This window comes from Rhea americana, unplaced genomic scaffold (genome assembly GCF_003343005.1).
Source record: "Rhea americana isolate MKP2758 unplaced genomic scaffold, rheAme1 scaffold_45, whole genome shotgun sequence".
NCBI lineage: Eukaryota > Metazoa > Chordata > Aves > Rheiformes > Rheidae > Rhea > Rhea americana.
Window position 1 is genome coordinate 2,979,825 of NW_028186590.1, and position 20,339 is coordinate 3,000,163.

The following is a 20,339-nucleotide window of genomic DNA, read 5'->3' on the forward strand; positions in this document are numbered from 1 at the left end:
TACTTCAAAGGCAGTGTAAAGCTGAGTGAAATGTGCCAAGCTTGYGGGCATCCTACACCTAGCCAAGCTGCACAGCTGATATTACCGAGAGCAGCGTAATAGGTGTTCTGAATTACTTTCGAAGGGGACTAAAAGAACAAAATAATGGGAATATTACACTTCCAACATTCGTTCTTGAACAGGGGATGTCCTCTGACCTCAGTGTGGCTGTTTACAGTGAGGCAGTTTAGAGTTTAAGACTGCACTAGTGTCTGAGCACCTCTCCTGTAGCCGACCTGTCTGAAGGCACCTCCCAAAGGCTTATGCTTCCCTTCTGCATTAAGGTGGGATGAGCTGTCCTCCAATAACTTTGAATTTATGGCTAATTTTACTTGCCTCAAAGTTAGCTGTGAAAACTCCTTTCTGGCCACTCATGCAGAAAATGAGTACAGAAATGAGTGTGCCCTGCCAGGGCATTCTTCACTGCAATCTTTGATGGCCAAGAGCAGCTCTGTGCTCAGACTAGACTGTGGAGCAGACTAGAGAGTTGCATTATGAATTGCTTGAACTTCAGTTCTCATTTCGAACCCTGGATTTTGAATGGTAGTAATAAATTACAGCTTGGTGTAACTTAGCACCTGTGAAAACGAGGCCACCATTCATTTCTCACCTTGAGTCATGCATTTTGATGACAATCAGATGTGCTTTTTTTAGCAAGTTGAAACACTACTATGCTGTAACGTGAATAAGGAGTTATAGGCAGACTGTCAACTTTAGGCACCTATGTTAGAATCTGCTGTGTCTAACAGGTGGGTACTTAGCCTCAGGAGAATGATTTCGATTGCCCTTCTGTACAGTCAGCAGAAGATCTAAGCACTTCTGCAGGCTTCCAAGAAACCAGTCAAAGAGTYTATATTAGGAATCATTTTACTGTTGACTGTTAGGAGCACTTCTGTAGGCCCGTTCATGGTGCCTGCACCATGAGTATACCATAAGTATATACTTATTCAATGCTAGCTTATGGTTGCTAGTATATAGCAGTTCCCAGAAAACAAATTAAAGAGAAGATTATAAAATCTTTTCTATTTCGTTGAACAGGCATATAATTAAAATATGTTACTAACATTGAAAGTATGGAGCTATGATCAGAACAGTGTCACAGTTTTACTGAAGCCAAAGTATGTTGTTAAACAGAAAACACTTCTAAGAAATGACAAGTGACATTTGCAAAAATAATAAATCAAGCCTTGCGCTTAAGTTTTGCACAGAGCCATATGAAATGCTGCTATGAACTCATAAATTTTTTGTCAGTGACCAGAACAGGGTAATTTTTAGCTGATTCATTTGGGAGAGTCATAAATGACTGGAGTTTGTAGAAAGAATGCATGCACTGCACACTGGGTCAAACTGGGAAATACCAGCACGGGCCATCATCAAGATGGGACTCCCAAGCTGCCCAGGCAACCAGCTGGAAAGACATGGCAGCTTTCAACTGTTGGGCTCCCTGTGGGAATTAAGAGCTGTGTTGTCTGAAGGGGGTGTTTGAGTTGCTCTGTTTAGCTTGTGATGGAGGGTCCCCAAGAGGAAAGGATCAATCGGTGCTAAAGCCAGGGATGGCGGGGGGGACGGTGAGGTTGGCGGGGCTCGGGCAGAGCAGCTGCCTCTGGAGCTTGCGCACGAGTGAACTGCCACTGCGCCTGAACTTTGATTTCAGTGAGTATTTAAACTGGAGTTTTTCCCAAAATCTCACTATGTGTTTCCCAAACTTCTTCCCAAGTCAGCTCCGCATTGCAAAGAAATGTGAATGTTTCCCATGTGAGTCAAACAGGATTTATGGCTTTTCCTCATAAGTTTTGTTGACACGTGATACTGAGTACCTGCTCAGCAGTGAGGCAAATTCATGTGGGAAATYGGTATCAATGGAAATCTTAGAAGGAAAAAAATTGATTTATTGAGAGTAGTATCTCAGTTTGACACTAGCTTAAATTTAAAACAATTTTTCCATGTCTAAAAATTTTGCCAATTTTCTATCCACATGWGAGCAACATGGAAAACAACACAGACTGCACCATTTTTTTCCTCCAAACAGTTCTGCAACAATATACTGCATTAAAGAAGCCCTTTTATTAATGACGCTGTACTTGGCAAAGGACCCGGGAACTCTATCAGCAAGGGAATCGTTTAGAAACATGTTTATTTTAAACTTTCAGGTTGGAGTCTTCTGTTTCACTGGGGTTACACAGTTGTAGCTCTTGTGACCTTGGCAGAACTATGCCTAATTTACACCAGCATAACTGAGTAGAATCAACCCCGAGAGAGCCACTGGAACTACCATTAGTGTAAAATATCTCTATTTTTAGTACAGCATTTAGAAATGAGCTGGGAGATTTCAGCACTGCGAGAGGTTCCTGGAGAGGCTAATCAAACATAACGTCTGGAAAATGAGTTGAGTGAAATACTTAGCACCTTTGGAGGTGGCCTTTTAGGTAGTTTTAGACCTAACAAAATAACTACATAGTTTATTTTAGCTAATCATATTTTTGGGCAGGGGTCCAAACATTTGGTAGGCAGGACAGATGGAGAGACAYACACATTTTATGTATAAGATAAGTAGAGTCAGTAGCAAAGCTTTTGGAGTGCCAGAAAAAAGCACTTGTATCATCATTGGAAGCGTGACTTACAATCCTAGCATGGCAKGGGAGATCCCAAAGGCTGAATACAGAAAATTTCACTTTTACAATGTAAAAAAATTTTTTTTAAGCTTGAACTTGGTTGCTTCATGTGTTACACAAAGACATTATTAACTTGGCTATAAATCATCTCTCTTCCTACACTGTGTTAAGCTGATGTAAAGATAAAACCTCCAGCTCTTCGCAGCTATAGTWGATGTTCCTCTTGGATGTACCAGTTCAGCAACAGTCAAAAAAGCAAAGATTTTCTAGAGGGTTATCTATAAACCAGAGGAAGTTCACTTCTCCCCTTTGCATCAGACACATGGGTGTAACCAAGCCACTTACAGTCGATATCTCACTTTCTTTCTATACAGTAATAAAAACTGCCCTTTGGCTGCTCTGAGTTGTGCCAGAGGTAGTCTGAGTTCATGAATCATGAAAATCATGGAAAGTATAAAAGGATCTTTGCTGCCTTTTCCTGTCAGATCTGTGCCAGCTGTGAACCCATTGCAACATAAGATTAAGGTCTTATAAGGAAATAAACAATGCCACAACTTTATTTTTTCAGTTCCTGTCCAAAAATGGTATTCAAACTAATGACCTTTATATTTTAAAGACTCTGTTAACATTTGAGGCCATGACTTTACAAGTCATATCTCATCAAAATAAACTATTATGGCCAAATATTAAATCTATGAAGACAGTGATGCAGCTATACCTATTCCTGAACATGTAGCTTAGTACAGTCTTCTTTATTCTAAGATAATAGCTTTTTTAGACTTAAAAATACGAAATTTGAGGCCCTTTTAACTGATAAAGAATGCTTTTTATYGTCACTTACAATCTTTGTGAAAAAGAAACTTGCAAAAAATATACCCCAAAACATTTGTGTGTGATTTTGCTTCGCATTTACTTATAATAAAACTCCCCTAAGGCAGTTTACTTGCAGTGTTTCTGGATGACTAAGCCTATGTTTTAAGTAACAGCATGAATATAGGGAGAAACATAGGGCTGGGAAGAAATCCTCCTCCATTACTGAAGGCTACCAAATCCCATCTTTTTTCTCTATTTTCTGTGTCACTTTTTCATTTCACAAGCTCTGCCTTAGCATGTAGAGGCACTTACAAGTTGAAATACACCTCCCGTGAGTCTAAGCCGCTCCATCTGGGCACCTACGCAGGGGAAGGGAGGCTGGTTAGGGGGAAAAAAACACCTCTGTTTAAGGCTGTTGTACCTCCTGTAGCTTCAAGACGTACATGGCATACTGGCATGTAGTGTCCCTGTCCTCCTTCCTGCATTATCTATATATATATTATATATTATATATCTATACGCATATATAAAAATGTTATATATTATATATATTATATATTATATATCTATATAAACGCCACTGCAGGGCATTTGAGGTCTGTAGGCCTTTGGGGGTGAACATCCATCCCTGTTTCCTGTGTTTGTTCAGGAACCTGGGGCACTGCTGGGAACTCTCATTAATTTGCAAATGGTAGCGCGGCAGAAGCGGGGTTAGGAAAGGATAGAGGATCAATTTCTTTCAGGGAAATAGATTCAGTAACTTGGCTTAAGCTCTTATTGCAAAGGCAAACTGTAGTATTTACATGGCTCAGAAGTTTAAGAGCAACTGCTGATCCGTGATGGATGTCATTCTCTATTGATTTCTGCCACAAAGATACTGCATTTATTCTACCTGTGTTAAAATGTTGGATCATTCCACTGCCTCCTCAGTAAATGAAATGGATCTTCTGCTTTGCCTTAAATGTCATGCTCATTCATGGTGGTAAAAACATAACAACACAACTTAAATGTCTTTTGATTCTGCCACTACATTTATTAGCTCAGCACTTTCCCTTGAAGCAGTGATTGGGATGATAACAAAGTTAGAGGCCAGGAAGGTACATACTGGTACTACACTATTCATTCAGGCTGAGAAATAACAGGGCCTTTCTTCAATTCTACCGTTTACCAGTGTGCTTGGTGTACGGTTCTCCTGTCTGGCTATCCAGTCCTTTCATGACACAAGTGCAGACACAGACAAGTGCATCGTATAATTCATAAACTCATCAAGCTCTGTCTTATTTTGATTTGTAATCCCTATTTTTCCAGAACCACTTCTCAAACAGTTAGAAAAAAAATAAGGAAAAGGTTTTTCAATGCTTATTGTTTAGTCTGCTGTTTTATTTTGCAGCTGACACGACTCTGGGAACAGATGATGTTTACGATGATAAAGGGTGCCAGTGCGATGTATCAGTAGAAGATCTGACCCCTGCTCTTAAAACTGTCATCCGAGCAATCAGGTGAGTGAAAAATATTAAGTGAATAAATATTGAGATTTCTGTAATTAACGTTTTAATTAATTAATTACATATCAATTAATAACATGGTAATTATCTGAACTTCTTATATGGCTGTATTTGTTACATCACAAGTAGGTTTGCTAGTATAGTTAATTTATCCTTCCTTTTCATCATTATTTTTATTGAGTTGAAATATTTTAACAGTTCTGTTATCATCTTTCAATATCTAAAAAATGCCATATGATTTGACATGAAAGAGAAGGAGAATAATGATTTTTGATTTCCAATATATTTCCTGTAATCCAAAATACTGTAATCCATTTTTATGTAGTTTTGCTACATGTATATCACCTTGCCTGGAAAAGTTATTTCCTATTATTTAATAAACTTGCATTTTTATTTCACTTTCATATTTCTGAAACTGTCATATGACTTCTATTACGATGCAACTTTCTTCTGCAGGATAGTTCTATTCTTCCAGTTGTGTAAAGCCTTGCCTACCACTATCCATTGAACCAAATATAACGGCAATAATTTAAACCTGATAGTTTCTTTCTCTTTCAAGAAAGTAGCAAACCACATTGAAACTTATGAAATTACCTGCATCGAAAACTTAAACTTAGCATTCACCCTCCAGAGACTGCCAAGGCTCTTAATCTTCCTGAATATTTTGAAGTGCAAATCTTGACAGGCAAAATTCCCACAGTAAAAGTATAAATCAACAAGCAGAGAGCTGCGTCACTCCCTCTCTGCTGCCAGTGAGCTTAATGTTATTACTGGGGGCCACCTCACTGGCTCCGGATCGCAGTTGCATCAGTGACCTGGCGCTCCTCTTAAGCAGGCAGACTGGCAGCAACCGCAAGGGATTTGGGCAGAAATCCGTAGGAAAGACGATGTTTTCCTGAAGGGAGACTCTTGCGTTAGTTCTCTCAATGCAATAGGAAGAACGAACTGTAGCTCGTTATCAAATAATTGCATGTGCTGATGACTACAGGCTACTTGTATTTCCTTCCCCTTTTTCCACTGATTGCTAATGAAGTCAGATAGTAAGGCTCTTTCTAAAGTTTTCTACAAGGCAGGACAGCTTGACAGATCATTTGCCCACGTCCATTCCAACCACCTTTCCAGTCAGCCTGGAAACGAGCCCAGAGGACGTGTCAGATGTTAGGTCTATACGCGCAGCCATTGCAACTGACAACTCAAATGTCACTGCCGAGAACTGTCTCTTGTCAACAGTGCTTCAACAGGTGAAAGAAATCCTTCTACGCATTGGACACTCATCTGCGAGGCAGGCCTCTTCCTTCAAATGGAAAATGCTCGAATTAAGAACATCAGCCTGATCTGTTGGCTCTGATACCAAAGATCCTTGTCTGTGATGCTGCAATTTTAAACAGACTGGTTGACTCTTGGCTCCAAGGTCACCTTGCCACTATATTAGCAAGTGACATCAATAGTCATCTCTTTCTTAATAACATCAGAGTTCCTCGAGACCTCCTACTTGACATTTTAATATTAACTAAATTCATGGAGCCTCTTTTCAAAGACACTACTAGATCATTCAATGTAGCACCTTGATCTCTTGTTGGCTCTCTTGGTCATTATCAGCTCAGATGGAAAGTCACTGAATTGAAGGTCCTTATTGGTAAACTTCCTCCACAGAGTCCTCCACAGAAATGTTCTAATAAGAAGACCAATTTTGCAGCAGCCTTTGTATCAGACATGCACTATTTAACTCATAAGAGTAAACTTTTTAGATTATCTCCAGTTTTTTCTCTGTGCACCTGATTAACCAAAGAACAATCCATTTCATCACTGAGCTTGAGAATATGAGTTTTGCTTTGCCACTTGCTATCCATCAGCAGTGAATGCTTCCCATTTCTCTCTCCAAGTGTTATGGTGTGCTTTGCTAGACTGTGAGCACATATACATCCTGCTTCAGAAACATACCTTTAGTTGAGGTCTGTAAAGCAGTAATACGCAGTAATCTCCAAACTTTTGTTAAAAGCTGTACCTTTATCTCTCAAATTTAATAGATAATTCGGTCCTGAGATAGCTGATACTTGTCTTTTTTGTTATTCAGAGTGTCTGTTACCTGACTACACTGAGATCTATGCAAGCATCTGAAGAAGGATCTGGGACACTATATAGTAACTGTAGAATTTCAAGATGATAACATCTGTCTATATGGAAACTTTGTCCTCTGTCACTTGTTTTGAAGTTTGTTTTTAGCAAGGGCTTTGAATTGCAAAGGAATTGGGGGAGGGTTGAGGCTGCTTTTCTTTGCATGATCCTGTGCAGAAGGAGCTGGAGACAGAAGGTACATGAATAGCTTCATGAGTCATCATTCAAAAGACCCCAAACCTGTGGAAAGCACACATAGTTGAATTCATTCTGGCTACATCACCTTGAAAACTGTAGTAGGAGAAACTAATAATTTTTTTTCCTGCCCAGAATGGAGGCCAAACTGCTTTACAGTGATGTATGATGTCAATCTTCCCTTTTTTGAGGGGAAAATGAAATTAGCAAAATGAATTCATGCCTGTGGCTTACGGAGGCGGGACCTCTCACAATTTTGGAATGAGAAAGAACTGGTTTTTCTCTGAAGGAAGCTCAGCATATGACCATTTCTCTCAGGTTGGGCAGCCTCAAGATAGCACAAGACAAAAATTGGGTTAGTTATAATGTTTCATTTCAGTAATTTTAGTGAGGCACTTTAATTTTGACCTTATTTATTTRCTTAAATTTTTCCTAGGGCTACCTTTCTGTTCAAAATAGCCCTTGGATTTTAACCAAACAACCCCCCAAAAACTTTCATTCAGAAATGATCAAAATGGGAAATGAAGAAAATAGCCCTTTCCTGCAAACCATTGCAGTTTTCTTAATATATTGGCACTTTCCAAGAGTTGAACTCCCAACTACTCCTGCAGTAGAACAGTCTAGTTGTTGTTTGATACTAACTCAGGCTGGTATCAAAGAGCAATATAGCAAGAGCAGAAAACATGACAAATATACCAAAAGCTTGTGGTATACTGAGCCTTTGTGTCAGCAGCTTTTGTAGTACTAGCCAGCTGGCCCTAGTCTTGTTGTGAACAAAAAGCTCTTAATATCCTGCACTCAGAGTTCCTGAAGCCTAACAAAACCACTACATTTTTCAGCTATCTCTGTTAGTTTGCAATTATGAAGGTATATAAAAGAGACTAAGAAGAAGGGTACCTTGGTTCCATATATTATCTCTGATCATTTTTGATAGTGAGAGGCACTAAATTCTGTAATATTCACTACAATGAAAATGATGGAATTATTTCATTACTTACAGAATAGTAAATTTGAGAAGCATAAGTAAATATGCAATAGGGAATAACTGCAATGGCAGGAAGATGAACTTACTGACCCAAGAAGTCATTTCCATCCTCAACTCTAGTGATTGCACAGATATGTTTTCATTTGTTGTTAAAAAGAAATAATAATAATGTGCCTAAATATAATGACACCTCAGAATTCCTGAGTTGATAAGTTATGCAATAATACAGTCATACATATTTAATAGTTAAAGAAGGAAAATATAATTTACTGTTTATGTCCTGTTTTGTTTTCTTTGAAATCTGTTTCTGCTGTGATATAAAATGTATTTTTCTTTTATCAGCCGCCATGAATTTGTCCTACGGTGCTGTTTCAGAATCCTTTTTTTTTTTTTTTTTTTTTAATCACAGTATGTCAGGCTTTTTCCATCCAGATGGTCTTCAGTGTTTAGGCAAGGCTATTAGATGTCTCTTTGGCTACTATAGCACCATGCTTGGGAGAATAGCATGGCTTTGGCACGTAGGCCATGAGTTAGACTCATTGCCTAGGAGAGGCTTGAGAGAGAAGACAGCATTGACCAGTCTCCCTGCACTTAGTAACTCTCAACCGCCTTTGTCTCTCGTGTCTTTGTACTGGATATTGGATACTGATCTCTATTGCCTGTTGCAGTTCAACAGGAAGAAGGGTTATTCTGGGTGAAGGGAGGACAAGGGAGACACAACTCGAGCTGCGTGCTCCTGCTCCTGCCCTCCCGGCACAGTAAGTGAGCAAACCAGCAGCGGGCACCTCCTCCAGCAGTGGGGAAACAACGCAGGAAGCACTTTGATATGATGCTGCTTTAATTCAGCACAGAAGATTTTTTTCTGCCCTCCTCTGGATGCATCACTAGAACAGGCTGCTATTTATGGCTAATTTGTACTAGAAAATTGCTTTGGACTTGTGACCTGGGTACGTTTAGAACACAGTACATCTTCTATCACATTAAATTTGAGTTAGTAAACAAGATCTTGATACATAGAATACAGCGATATAAAAATATTGTTTTAAAAAGTCTTGGACGATAAACCGTTCTGTTCTTGTGAGTTAATCTTTACATTTTTGCTGTTTGGTCAGTCCTAGCAGTAAGTATTGCTAGTGGCCACTCAGTTTAGTTTATGGTGAGTCTTTTTCGCCCTCTTGTGGTATAACTAGGAAAGACATGCCAGGCATGTTTTGTTTGCTATACACTTACTTCTTGTGTTGAGGGCTAGTATTGCAGGTATTCAAGGTACGAATATCTTTGTGCTCATTTTTTGAACATTCTCTATATAGTTGTAATAATCTTTCATGATGAGTGTTCAGGCCTTTTAAGCTCAATTGCATAGTTATTTCAAGATACAGAAAGAAGACTGAACTTTTGAGAGTAAATAACTATGAAGAATAAACAAAATGTAGTATCTATGAAGCAGCTGCTGAGCTCTATCGCTGAAAGAATTGAGATTTTATATTTTTAGTGACTTACAGGCTTTTATAATGCCAGTCTTTTTTAACTTGTCATTTTTGCACAGTTTATGTAAAACATTTTATGTTTGAAGCAAACTGAAGTTAGTTAAGATGGTATCGTACGAGCCCATACCTGAAGCAGGAGCATAGTTACACCTCGCTGATACAGCCAGGCTACTTTCAGCCCCGTAATTATCTCCTGAACTTTATGAACAAATTGTCCCTAATGACAAAAAAACTGTTATAAAGCAACAATAAAGATTTTTGTGCACAGTGATTAAGAAATTTATATGGCTGTTGATAGAAATGAATTTTGTGTCTCATCTCTTGTAAAAGCACCTGGCTGTGGGAAATTCATTTATGCTATTAATTCTCTGGCTCCACTTTTCTAACTGAGCTTCGTGTTTTTACTTTATCTAAAGAGTATAGAATAAAAAATTGTGACCACTAAAATAGTAAAAATAATAATTAAAGATACTTTCTTGTATATCAATTACATTCATTTATTCTTCATAACCTGAATAAAGAACTAAATTCCCAGAAGACTGTCTGTGCTCCCAGACTATTATGAACAGAACATCTTGGCATCATTTGACAGCTAAAAGGGAAAAAAAAATCCATATTGCAGCTTCAGAGGCCTTGGATTACGAAAGACAGCAAAAGCTATTAGTCTGTAGAATTGTCTCACAAAGGAAAAGAGGAAAGTGTATCATTTAGCATGTTTAAAACTTCATGGAGATAGGTCCTGAACTGTCAAGGTGATGGACTATTTCTAACTGGTCTTTTCCATTTTTATTTCTATAATGAAAATCATATTTCAAGCTCTATACCAGCGGCAAGCATTCACATTTTACACTGGAAATTATCAGAATGGGATAAGTTAACAACCTAAACCCTGTGGCAAAAGACTGATATTATTTGGAAGAACATTTGTATATAATGCAGAACTCATTAGAGGATCAGTACACACTGTTAATCTGACTTTACGTAACTATTACCATAATATCCTAACTATATAAAGTATGTTTTTCCTGACATTCCACTAAAACAATGCTAATCTACCTTTATCATAGAATGAGAACCGTGTTCTGSGGCTTTTATTATCAATTCATTGTCTTACAGCTGCTAAAGACGTACATGTGTAACAGGCTAGCAGCTTATTGTCTCTGGTTTTTTTAACTACAATAGATAGCAAATATCAGCAGTTTGTGCCTGATGGGTATTCAGAAGCGCTGTAACACAAACAAGAGTGGCCCCYGTAGTTGCTCTCTCAAGGTGCTGAACCGTCTCAGTTCTCATTTACACGAATATAAGTTGCAGATGTTACTGGCTGACTTGGAAAATCTGGTCACTGTCAGTCGCTTCAAAATATATGACTTCTGTTATTTCGCATTTGTGATTTAATATCAAGCTTTTAGTTCCAAAAAAAAAAAAAACTTCTCAGTGGACATTACATTTCCATGTAAGTGTTACAGAAAATGTGTACAAGTCTCACATACAAAACATATGCCATTCATCAATTTTGGATATTTACTATTATAACATTCCTACTACTTTGCAGTAAAATTCAAGAAAGAAAAACAGCAATTCTACTAATAGTCATTCCCATTGGCACATCCAATATGGGACACGCATGAAAACTTTTCTTTAGACTGCAAACTTTGATCTTAAATCAGCAAAAGAAATAAATTAAAAACAAAACGTAATCCTGAATGTTAATTAACAAATAAAAAATAATGAAAAATTGATTGGGTGCATAGATTTAAAAACTTTACAAAATGGAAAGTGAGGAGCTTAAAACAAGCACCAGAAGAAGAATATTATTTATATTCATGTAATCGATTTGCTAGAGGGATCTACCTGACTTTTTAAAGCATAAGGATATTGATTTTGATTGCTGGAAACAGAATCAAGGGATATGGAGTGTGTGCAAAACTATTAAATCGATACAGTGCAAACTTTCCTTAAAATAATAAATACATTTTTTTATATGCACACATTTATCATATGGGAAGATCTGGAAATAAGATGTCAGGCTCTATCATTKTAGCTATTCAGAATTAGAAAACCAGATATGCAAAATACGAGGGGCATTTAGTAACCAAAAATGCAGCTTTCAAAGGAAGCAGATCAGCAACAAAGAAAAGGTGCATTTGTTCCAAACTTGCGAATGACATAAGAAAGCACGTGATACTAACGTTTTGGTTTAGAAAGTAGCCTAAGCAGAAATGTAGCTTAAATGATACGGATAGTCTCACTCACGTCAGTGGAGCTAATCACAGGCTTCAGTTAATTGTGTACTTAGTACCTTTCAAATTAGCACTGAGCATGAAAAAGCAAGATAGGTGTATAGTGACAAATTAAACATGCTCTTCAGAATCATGCTACCTGATCTTCCTTACATAACAATCCAAAGGGGTAACTACCATCTACTTGTACTTACAAAAATAATTTTGTAAAAAAAATATTTCATTTCTATGTTATTCCTATTCTGAAGAAAATATCTTCATTATTAAAAGAAATCAGCTGTAGATATTCTGATATTTGAATCTATTGCATTGTTTTGCACTTGTTTTGAAGATCAATCTGGGAAATGCTTTTTCCTTGCAGAATTATGAAATTTCATGTTGCAAAGAGAAAGTTTAAGGAAACGCTTCGCCCATATGATGTCAAAGATGTCATTGAACAGTACTCAGCAGGTCATCTGGATATGTTATGCAGGATTAAAAGCCTTCAGTCACGGTAAGGAAAGAATCATCTTTGGTCTGCTCCGCATAAGCATCCTGTTATGTCATTCCACTGCATGATGAATATTGGTAACATTTAACATTTCTGTGTTATATTTGGGTACAAATTCCCATCTATGCTTCAACCAAGCCTCTCTTTCTGTGAACACAGCTGAGCCACAAATTAAATTGGGTGAAAACAAGCAAAAAAGTATGCATCTAAGTTATCCCCAGAAAAAGGAAGTCTGAACATAGATTATAAAAAAAGTAATCCTTTATCTATGAAATTCATTCATAAAGGAGGAATTTAGCCAGAAAGTTGCCAAAAGGCTGAGGTCAACATTGATAGCTGACCAACAGAGGCCACCACCTCTCCTGCCCTCAGCAAATCTAGCCCTAGCTTTGCCAGACAATGGCTCAGTTCCAGCCTCCGATTAGTGCCAATGTAAAAAAAAAAAAAAAAAAGTGTTTGTGAGCTGTGGTTGGGACCACAGAGAAACGGCAGAGATGCTTGAACAAACCCTGCCTTTCCACTGCTTCTCCCACTCAGCYCTTTATCAATGCTATCTGGAGGCTGAATGCCTCACTTACTTTGGGAGATGAAAAATATTAAAATAGCTCTTCCTTCTATAAGGAAACAGGTGAGGAGATCCAAGGGAAACATGGGATGGAACAAATACCCTCTTTAAAGCTTTTTCTTAAATTATTTTCCTTGTCCCATGCCATTAATTTGAAATAGGCCGTAAGTTCAGTTGTGCCAGGTCTGCGTTCAGTCAGCAGAGGCTGTGTCTGCACTACAAAGTGGGGACGCCCTGCAGCAGGCCCAGTATCTTGTCCAACGACAGTCCAGCCTGAAGGTTTAGTCAGTGTGCGATAGTCATAAATTCCCAATCTTCCTTTCAGTGGGAAGCGTGGGGCCAGCCTGTGCATGCAGAAGCAGCCTGGCCACGGCGCAGTCCTGGCTGAGGGCTGCTGGCTACAGGTGGTCCAAATGGGACACGAGCAGGAACAAAATAGGGACCCCAAATAGGAACAGCTAGGCTTCCAAACCCAGGGGGACTTTGCACTGTCTCAGCATGACTTGGTAAATAAACTGCCTTTATGCTATTCCCCCCTTTTTTGCTATCTGTATGTTTTAAAATGTTTATCTAGTGGCAGAGAATCTAAGTCAAATAAATCTTTTGAACACTTAATCATAATGGCTTATTGGAACTACAACGAATGGTAACCAGAACAACCAGAAGTGTTTTCAGACTAACATTTATTAGTTTTTGATTAAAGAGTTTCCCACAAATTTGAATTGATTACCTCATTTGTGTGTTTAACATAGTTCAATAGTAGGAGTGGATATGACTTTATTTTCATGTAATTTCTTGCTTGATAATCTCCAAATGCTCAAAAATCACTCCGTATTTTCTTCTATTTTTTTWATTTATTATTTTAATAAAATTAAATTTATACTCTTTCTCAGGTGCTCTTCTGACATCCTATGATTCTAATTTTTAATATATAGAGATAGTGAACGCTTCCATAGTATCACAGTTTTCAGAAATCATAACAGCCATTAATTCTCTTACAGCGTTGACCAAATTCTTGGAAAAGGACAAATCACAGCAGATAAAAGAAGCAGAGAAAAGAATACTGCAGAGAATGAGACAACTGATGACCTTAGCATGTTAGGGCGTGTAGTCAAGGTGGAGAAGCAGGTAGAGTAATTACCTTTTGTCTTGTTCTATTGCTCTTACTTTCTGTGTATTTTATTGATGGTTTCAGATGTTGAACAAGTAACATATTTTCTTCTGATATCTGCATCATTTACATATTGAAATAAAACATACACAATTTGTTTTACCCTGTGTTCTATATACAGAAATGTAAGAAAGGAAAAATCACAAGTTACTAAATTCCCACACACACACACTTTAGCTTGCTTATGAAAAATCTATAGCTCCAAGGCTTTCAAAACATTATTTTCCAAGAGTTGCTAGCTTCTATTTATAGAAAAAGAATTACCTGATTAGGCACCTAACTTTTTTTCTCTTCAGCAGTTACATTTTCTCTTTGCTTGGATTCCAAATATTTTAAATTAGTATTTTGCATTAATGTTAACCTTTTCCTCTCCACCTGTAGGTTCAATCCATTGAGTCAAAACTGGACTGTCTGTTAGATATTTATCAACAAGTTTTACGAAAAGGATCTGCATCAGCACTCACTTTGGCTTCCCTTCAAATGCCAGCTTTTGACTGTGAGCAGACTTCTGATTATCAAAGTCCAGCAGACAGCAAAGATTTGTCTAATTCTGCACAAATTAGTGGATGTGTATCCAGATCAGCTAGTGCCAATCTGCCTCGTGGCCTACAGCTTATCCTGACACCAAATGAATTTAGCACTCAGGCTTACTATGCTTTTAGTCCAGCTATGCATAGTCAAGCGACGCAAGTGCCAAATGATGGACCTACAGCAGTTAGTAATACATCAAACCAAATAAACCAGGCATCTAAGCCAGCAACTCCCACAACATTACAGATACCACCTTTCTCATCAATGAAGCATATCAGTAGGCCTGAGCCCGTGCATATAATTCCTGTAACCACACAGGAAAATATTTCCGATGTCACCGCTTGCCTTGTTGCATCAAAGGATAATGGACAAGTTGCGCAGCCCAGTGCAGCAAAGGATCTCACATGGAGAAAAGGTTTTGATACAGAGGGAGAACCTTTGCTCTCGGTTAAACCTGTGGGGCAAATGGATTTAGGAAAATCTTTATCTGTACAAAACCTTATACAGTCCTCAGAAGAACTGAATGTACAGATTGCTGGTAGTGACTCCAGCRGTTCAAGAGGTAGCCAAGACATATACTCCAAATGGAGGGAGTCAAAATTATTTATAACTGATGAAGAGTTGGAAACAGAGGCAGGAACAGAGACTACTGAAGCCATCTCTCGCCCGTTAGTGGAAACAACTCTCTCTGCTGACTCTCTAAGGACTGGAATATCAAGATCATCTCAAAGCATTTGCAAGCCAGGGGACGGTACAGAAGCACTCAGTCTGCTCCATGTCAAACTCAAATAACAGCTTGTGGGCTTTCTTCATTGGCTGGGTAATTCATCTAGTCATACATATCATAGCATGAACTATTTTGAAAGCCTTTTTTAATAAGATAAAGTCACAAGAATCAGGATGAATCCGAAAGGCAGTTGAATGAGCCCRTATCTTCTAGTTGCATGAAAATGCATGTTTAAGCGATGGCTAAAATTCAAATTTATACCTACAGTACAGCAGCCTTTCATGTAGTACAGTAGGTTTAAATAATGAGTTATCAGCAAAGCTAATGCTGCAGGATGTATCAAAAAGCAAAAATTTGAGCATTTAGACCTAGTGCCGTTTCCACAGGGCAGAAGTAAAAATCGTAAGTTTTAAAGCACTTTGCTTCTGAACTAATTAAAATATATATATATATGTCCTGATTTAGATGATAGTTTATGTTTACAACAAAAGAAATTGTCTACAGCTGCTAGCAAGGTACCAAGGAAACCAGTATTAGATGGGATTAGAAATGGCTGCCAGTTGCAAGATATTCACATTAGCTCATCAGTAATCAGTTATTTTAACTCTGAAAAACAGAATATTAATATCTGTCTAATTTTTGGTGATTTAGTGTTGTGGCAGAAGTACTTGACTCACTACTTTCAGGTTGTTCTTTAAAAGGAGAGCATTCTTTTGCTGTGAAGAACTCATATTCTAAAGATTGGGGCTGGCCTCAGAAGTGGATAATTTGGGCAACTGCACTAGAAATTCATGGGTACCTCTCCTTCTTCCAGTCTTAGTGAGGAGCTATCGTGTGCGTCTGAAATACTTTGGCAGTAGCATGTCGAGGCGAGGAGCAGGCATGCCTTTACTGTAGAAGCAGTATTTCCTGCTGTGGAAATTTCGGCAGTTTTCCTGGCTGCTACAACCTGATACCATGACAGCACTTCATAAGTCTGGRAAAGGAAGGAAAATGAGGAACTGCAATGCAATTCCTCTGAAATGCAGTGGAAAAAAAAAGGGTAAGACAGGGAAGAGAGAAAGACAACACAATCAATGAAGAAAAAGAATATGGATTTAGATGGGCAGGAAGGGAACTGATCCCAGAAATAAAAGAAGGGAGGTAAAGACGGGACAAGATCTTTTAAATTCCAGCCTGTCAGTCACAGATACCAAATGCTGTTTCCAAAAAGGCCATGTAGGTATTCAGAAATGGAAGTCATTGTAGGGAAAAACATCTTAAGTGAACAAACTGAATGCAGTTGTGTGTTTTGTTGTTTTGTTTTGTTTTGTTTTAATAAGAGAGGAGGAGAGAGTAAAAGTGTTCATACTCTTATAGCTCAACACTGTAATCCAGCTGTAGTGATTTCTTGTGAACTTTCCAAGAAAGGACCTTCAGGCTCCTTCCTCCTAATACCCAAGTTTTAAAATTCAAAGCCTGCACCAGACTGAGCATTGCTGCTTCATACATCCTCTTTCTTTCTTATGCTACTTATGTTTCCCCTGTGCTGAGATGCAAGTGTTGTGTCCATGCCTACCTGCCTGTCCCCAGCAAGGCTTCGCCATTTGAAGAGCCCCTGGGGAGTCAAAACAGGCTTTAGCTCTTCCCAACTACACAAGGTTTCTGTTTGTTTCTTCCCCCAAATTCTTACCCTACCTGCACCRCAGGCTTGTTGTAGGCAACCTGACTTGGGCTCAGCTTCCCTATAGCGACAGGAGCGTCGAATGTATGGGGGTGCCAGTGCCAGCTCACTCAGAGCAGTGTTTCCTCAAGGCCCAGACTTGCTTGGAAACTACGGTATACATCAAAAATGTCACTCCAGTCTTAATCATGGCTAAATGCTGTAGATTGTATCATGAAGGACTTGATCTGTTTACTATGAAACAATTGTAATTTCTGCTTCCAGATCTCTTTTAYGGAAGTATTTCTGGATGCTACATGATAACCTTATTATGTGAAAGTAGATGCAAACTGCGGAGTGTATATAGCGCGCAGTTACAGGGGGCCCATAGACAGTATGCTGCGCTCCATGGCTTATGCTGGAGCAAAGCTCAGCTGTTAAATTCTGAAAGACACCTTAAAGCACAATTTCCTCATCACTAATTTGCCATATAATTTACCATATTCAGCTTTTGCTGTTTTCTTTAATGTGTGGGCTGATCGTGCTAAAGTCTGATTGCAACAGTCATTTTGTGTGGATAAATAGGGGTTTTTCTTCCATAGCTCAGTTCATTTAACTATTAACTTACCTAAATGCCTGCCATTTATCCAGACAAATCTGTATATTTGAAGTATTATACAAAATTTAAAAACTTAAAAGCTTTAAGTCTTCTCTTTCTTTTCCCTAACAGTTTTTGGTGCCTTTCTTTCCTCTTATGTGAAGCCTCTTGCTGGCCTAAGCATAAACCTGCACTTAGGTTCAGTTAAGGAGCAAGAGATGAGGCATACGGTACCTATGTGTCAGTAATGAAACTCACCTCCCCTCTCTCATTAGGTAGAAAAATAAAGGCATCACGAATTGGACTCCAATCTTCCACCTTCATCTGCATGAGCGGATCGTTGCCCCCCCATTGAGCCTGGGAGTCAATGGGAGAACTTAGTATTGGTTCTGACTTTACCAGAAGCAGGGCCTTGGGTTTTGCTGATAATTTATCTCACTGAACTTGGTATTTTTGCCTTAAATGACATGCTTGAGTCCTTCTAATTTTAAGTTAATTTATTTAATACAATTTTGTGCACAAAAAATGAATTCTATAAATTATGTATGAAAATGTTAGTGTCTTTACAAAATCCAGATCATATCTCTTCAAGTTATGATTTAAAATCCTATTTTTTTCTTTTATGCTCACCATTATTATTTTTGTAGCTGCAAGTCTTATCATATAGGAATTTGTTAACATTGTATTGATAGAACATAGAAAGAATAGTGAATATATGAAATTCTGGAGAAGAAGAATTGTTTGTTTGGATTTTTTTATGAGCTTTGTTCATATTTCCTCAAGAGTTTCCTGCTTCCATGCTCTCTAACTACAGTGTCATGACTGTCAGTCTTTCATTGGTTTCAAAAAAGAAGGACCTGTCTGGCTTTTCAAGTCTTGTCTGGAGCTGCTAAATAAACTCAAGCTCATGATAGCTAATAGGAATTTTCCGTGAGTAGGCACAGAAGACAACGTTTTGCTCCTATTTACACTTCACTGGAGGATTGCTGAAGAGAGAATTGAACCTAAGTAAGAGCTTCAGGATTTAAGCCTTACCCAAATAACTGTTTTCTGATCAGCATGTTTCTTGTATCTGATTGAAGAGAGAACTGAAAAGAATAGTTTTGATGATTATTATTTGTTGAAAAAATTTGTATTTGCTCCTGGCTTATATGATCTATACTTTTTATTTAAATATAAATATAGTGTTTTAGCCTAGGGTTCAAGATTGCAAAGATCATACACTTTTATTCACAGTGCCCACAGTTGTTATATATGTTTTTGAGATAATCCTACTTAAAATGACTGCTCTCATTATAGTATGGTGATGAGTAATTCACTTGCTCTTCTGTGGTAAGTCAAATCATACTGAATTGCTAATGTATAGTAGAACACCTGATGTACAGTAGTATCTCTGGATTGGGACCTGCATTCCTTACTCAAGCAAAAATTCTACTGACTGCAGGAAGAATATTGCTTGAATCGGGACATCAGATTCAAATCCTCATTTTGTTGGGCATCTGTTTAAAGTGAAAATGGTAATCTTCCAGTTATTTCCTGAGGAAACTTAATATTTAGGTGAATTTACCCATGTCACATTGACTATATAAAAAATAACGCACAAAATACTGAAGTAAAAAGGGAAGAAGAGACTTTTTTTAAAAAAGCACAGAGAAAAAGAACAATAGGAAAAGAGGAATAAGCAGGAAAGGAAAATATAAGAGAAAAAGGACTGAAAAAAAGTGTTTAAACACCTGAGGCTAAATTCATCCTAGAATGGCTTCACTGACTTCAATGAATTGACTGCGCAATTGGGTGAAGTTCAGCCTTCACTGGGATTATCAGGCTCAGTTCCATTAACCTTACAGGAACTGAACCCACCTATACCAGGAATGAACTTGCCTCTCTGGGCCAACTTCATTTTGACTCATATGTCATGCAATCCTTTTGGTTTCATTAGGTTTGAATGAGATACAGGTCAGAAGAGAATTTGTTCCAGATATTTCTGCTTCACATTTTTTTTCAAGTGGATTACAACATCACACAAAGTGCTGTCGCTGTCTAAAAAGGTTAAATGGTTTTTGAAATCAGAATTGTCCACTGCAGCGTCAATGGAAGCATGTAATATTTTCCTTTTCATTAATTTGGATTTGCATAAATGTGGCCATTCACTCAGCTACATGTAGGACAATTCCAGACATACCAATATCATCCGCTCTTGGAAGCACTGTAGACTTCTTTGAATGTTAAAAAGCCAGTTTCTTAACAGGTTCAGAAAGTGTGAAGGCTGCTTCCACTGACACTACAATGGCATTAGCCTATACATTACAATGTTAATTGTAACTTCTTGACAAAGTTGAATCCATATTGTTGTTAATAAAAATTATTTGAAAAGTACTGTTTTTGCTTACTTTTTGGGGGTTAAAAAGTACTGCTTACTGTTTTTCTCTAATTTTAAAAATTGTGTGGTGTTAACGCATACCAGGCAAAAGTGTCTAAGGCTTGCTCATTTTCTTATTTTTAAGTTTTGTAAATTTTTTTATTACCTGGACCAAAGTATCACAAAKGAAATTTATTAGAATAAAATGCGTGCAAACCAGCCTGATCAGTTCAGTTTCTAATGACTGTTTACGGCCGAGTTT

At 37.9% G+C, this 20,339-nt stretch overlaps 1 protein-coding gene across 1 annotated transcript in view; it reads left to right on the forward strand.

Annotated features, from left to right (window-relative positions):
* KCNQ5 (potassium voltage-gated channel subfamily Q member 5) overlaps positions 1 to 20,094 on the forward strand; it is a 304,096-nt gene extending 284,002 nt beyond the window's left edge. The window contains exons 12-15 of the mRNA XM_085316085.1: positions 4,855 to 4,963; positions 12,356 to 12,487; positions 14,051 to 14,177; positions 14,602 to 20,094. Of these exons, the coding sequence (XP_085172211.1) occupies positions 4,855 to 4,963; positions 12,356 to 12,487; positions 14,051 to 14,177; positions 14,602 to 15,543 (1,310 nt within the window). The 3' untranslated portion in view covers positions 15,544 to 20,094. The remainder of the gene's footprint in view (positions 1 to 4,854; positions 4,964 to 12,355; positions 12,488 to 14,050; positions 14,178 to 14,601) is intronic.
* The last annotated feature ends 245 nt before the right edge of the window (positions 20,095 to 20,339 follow it).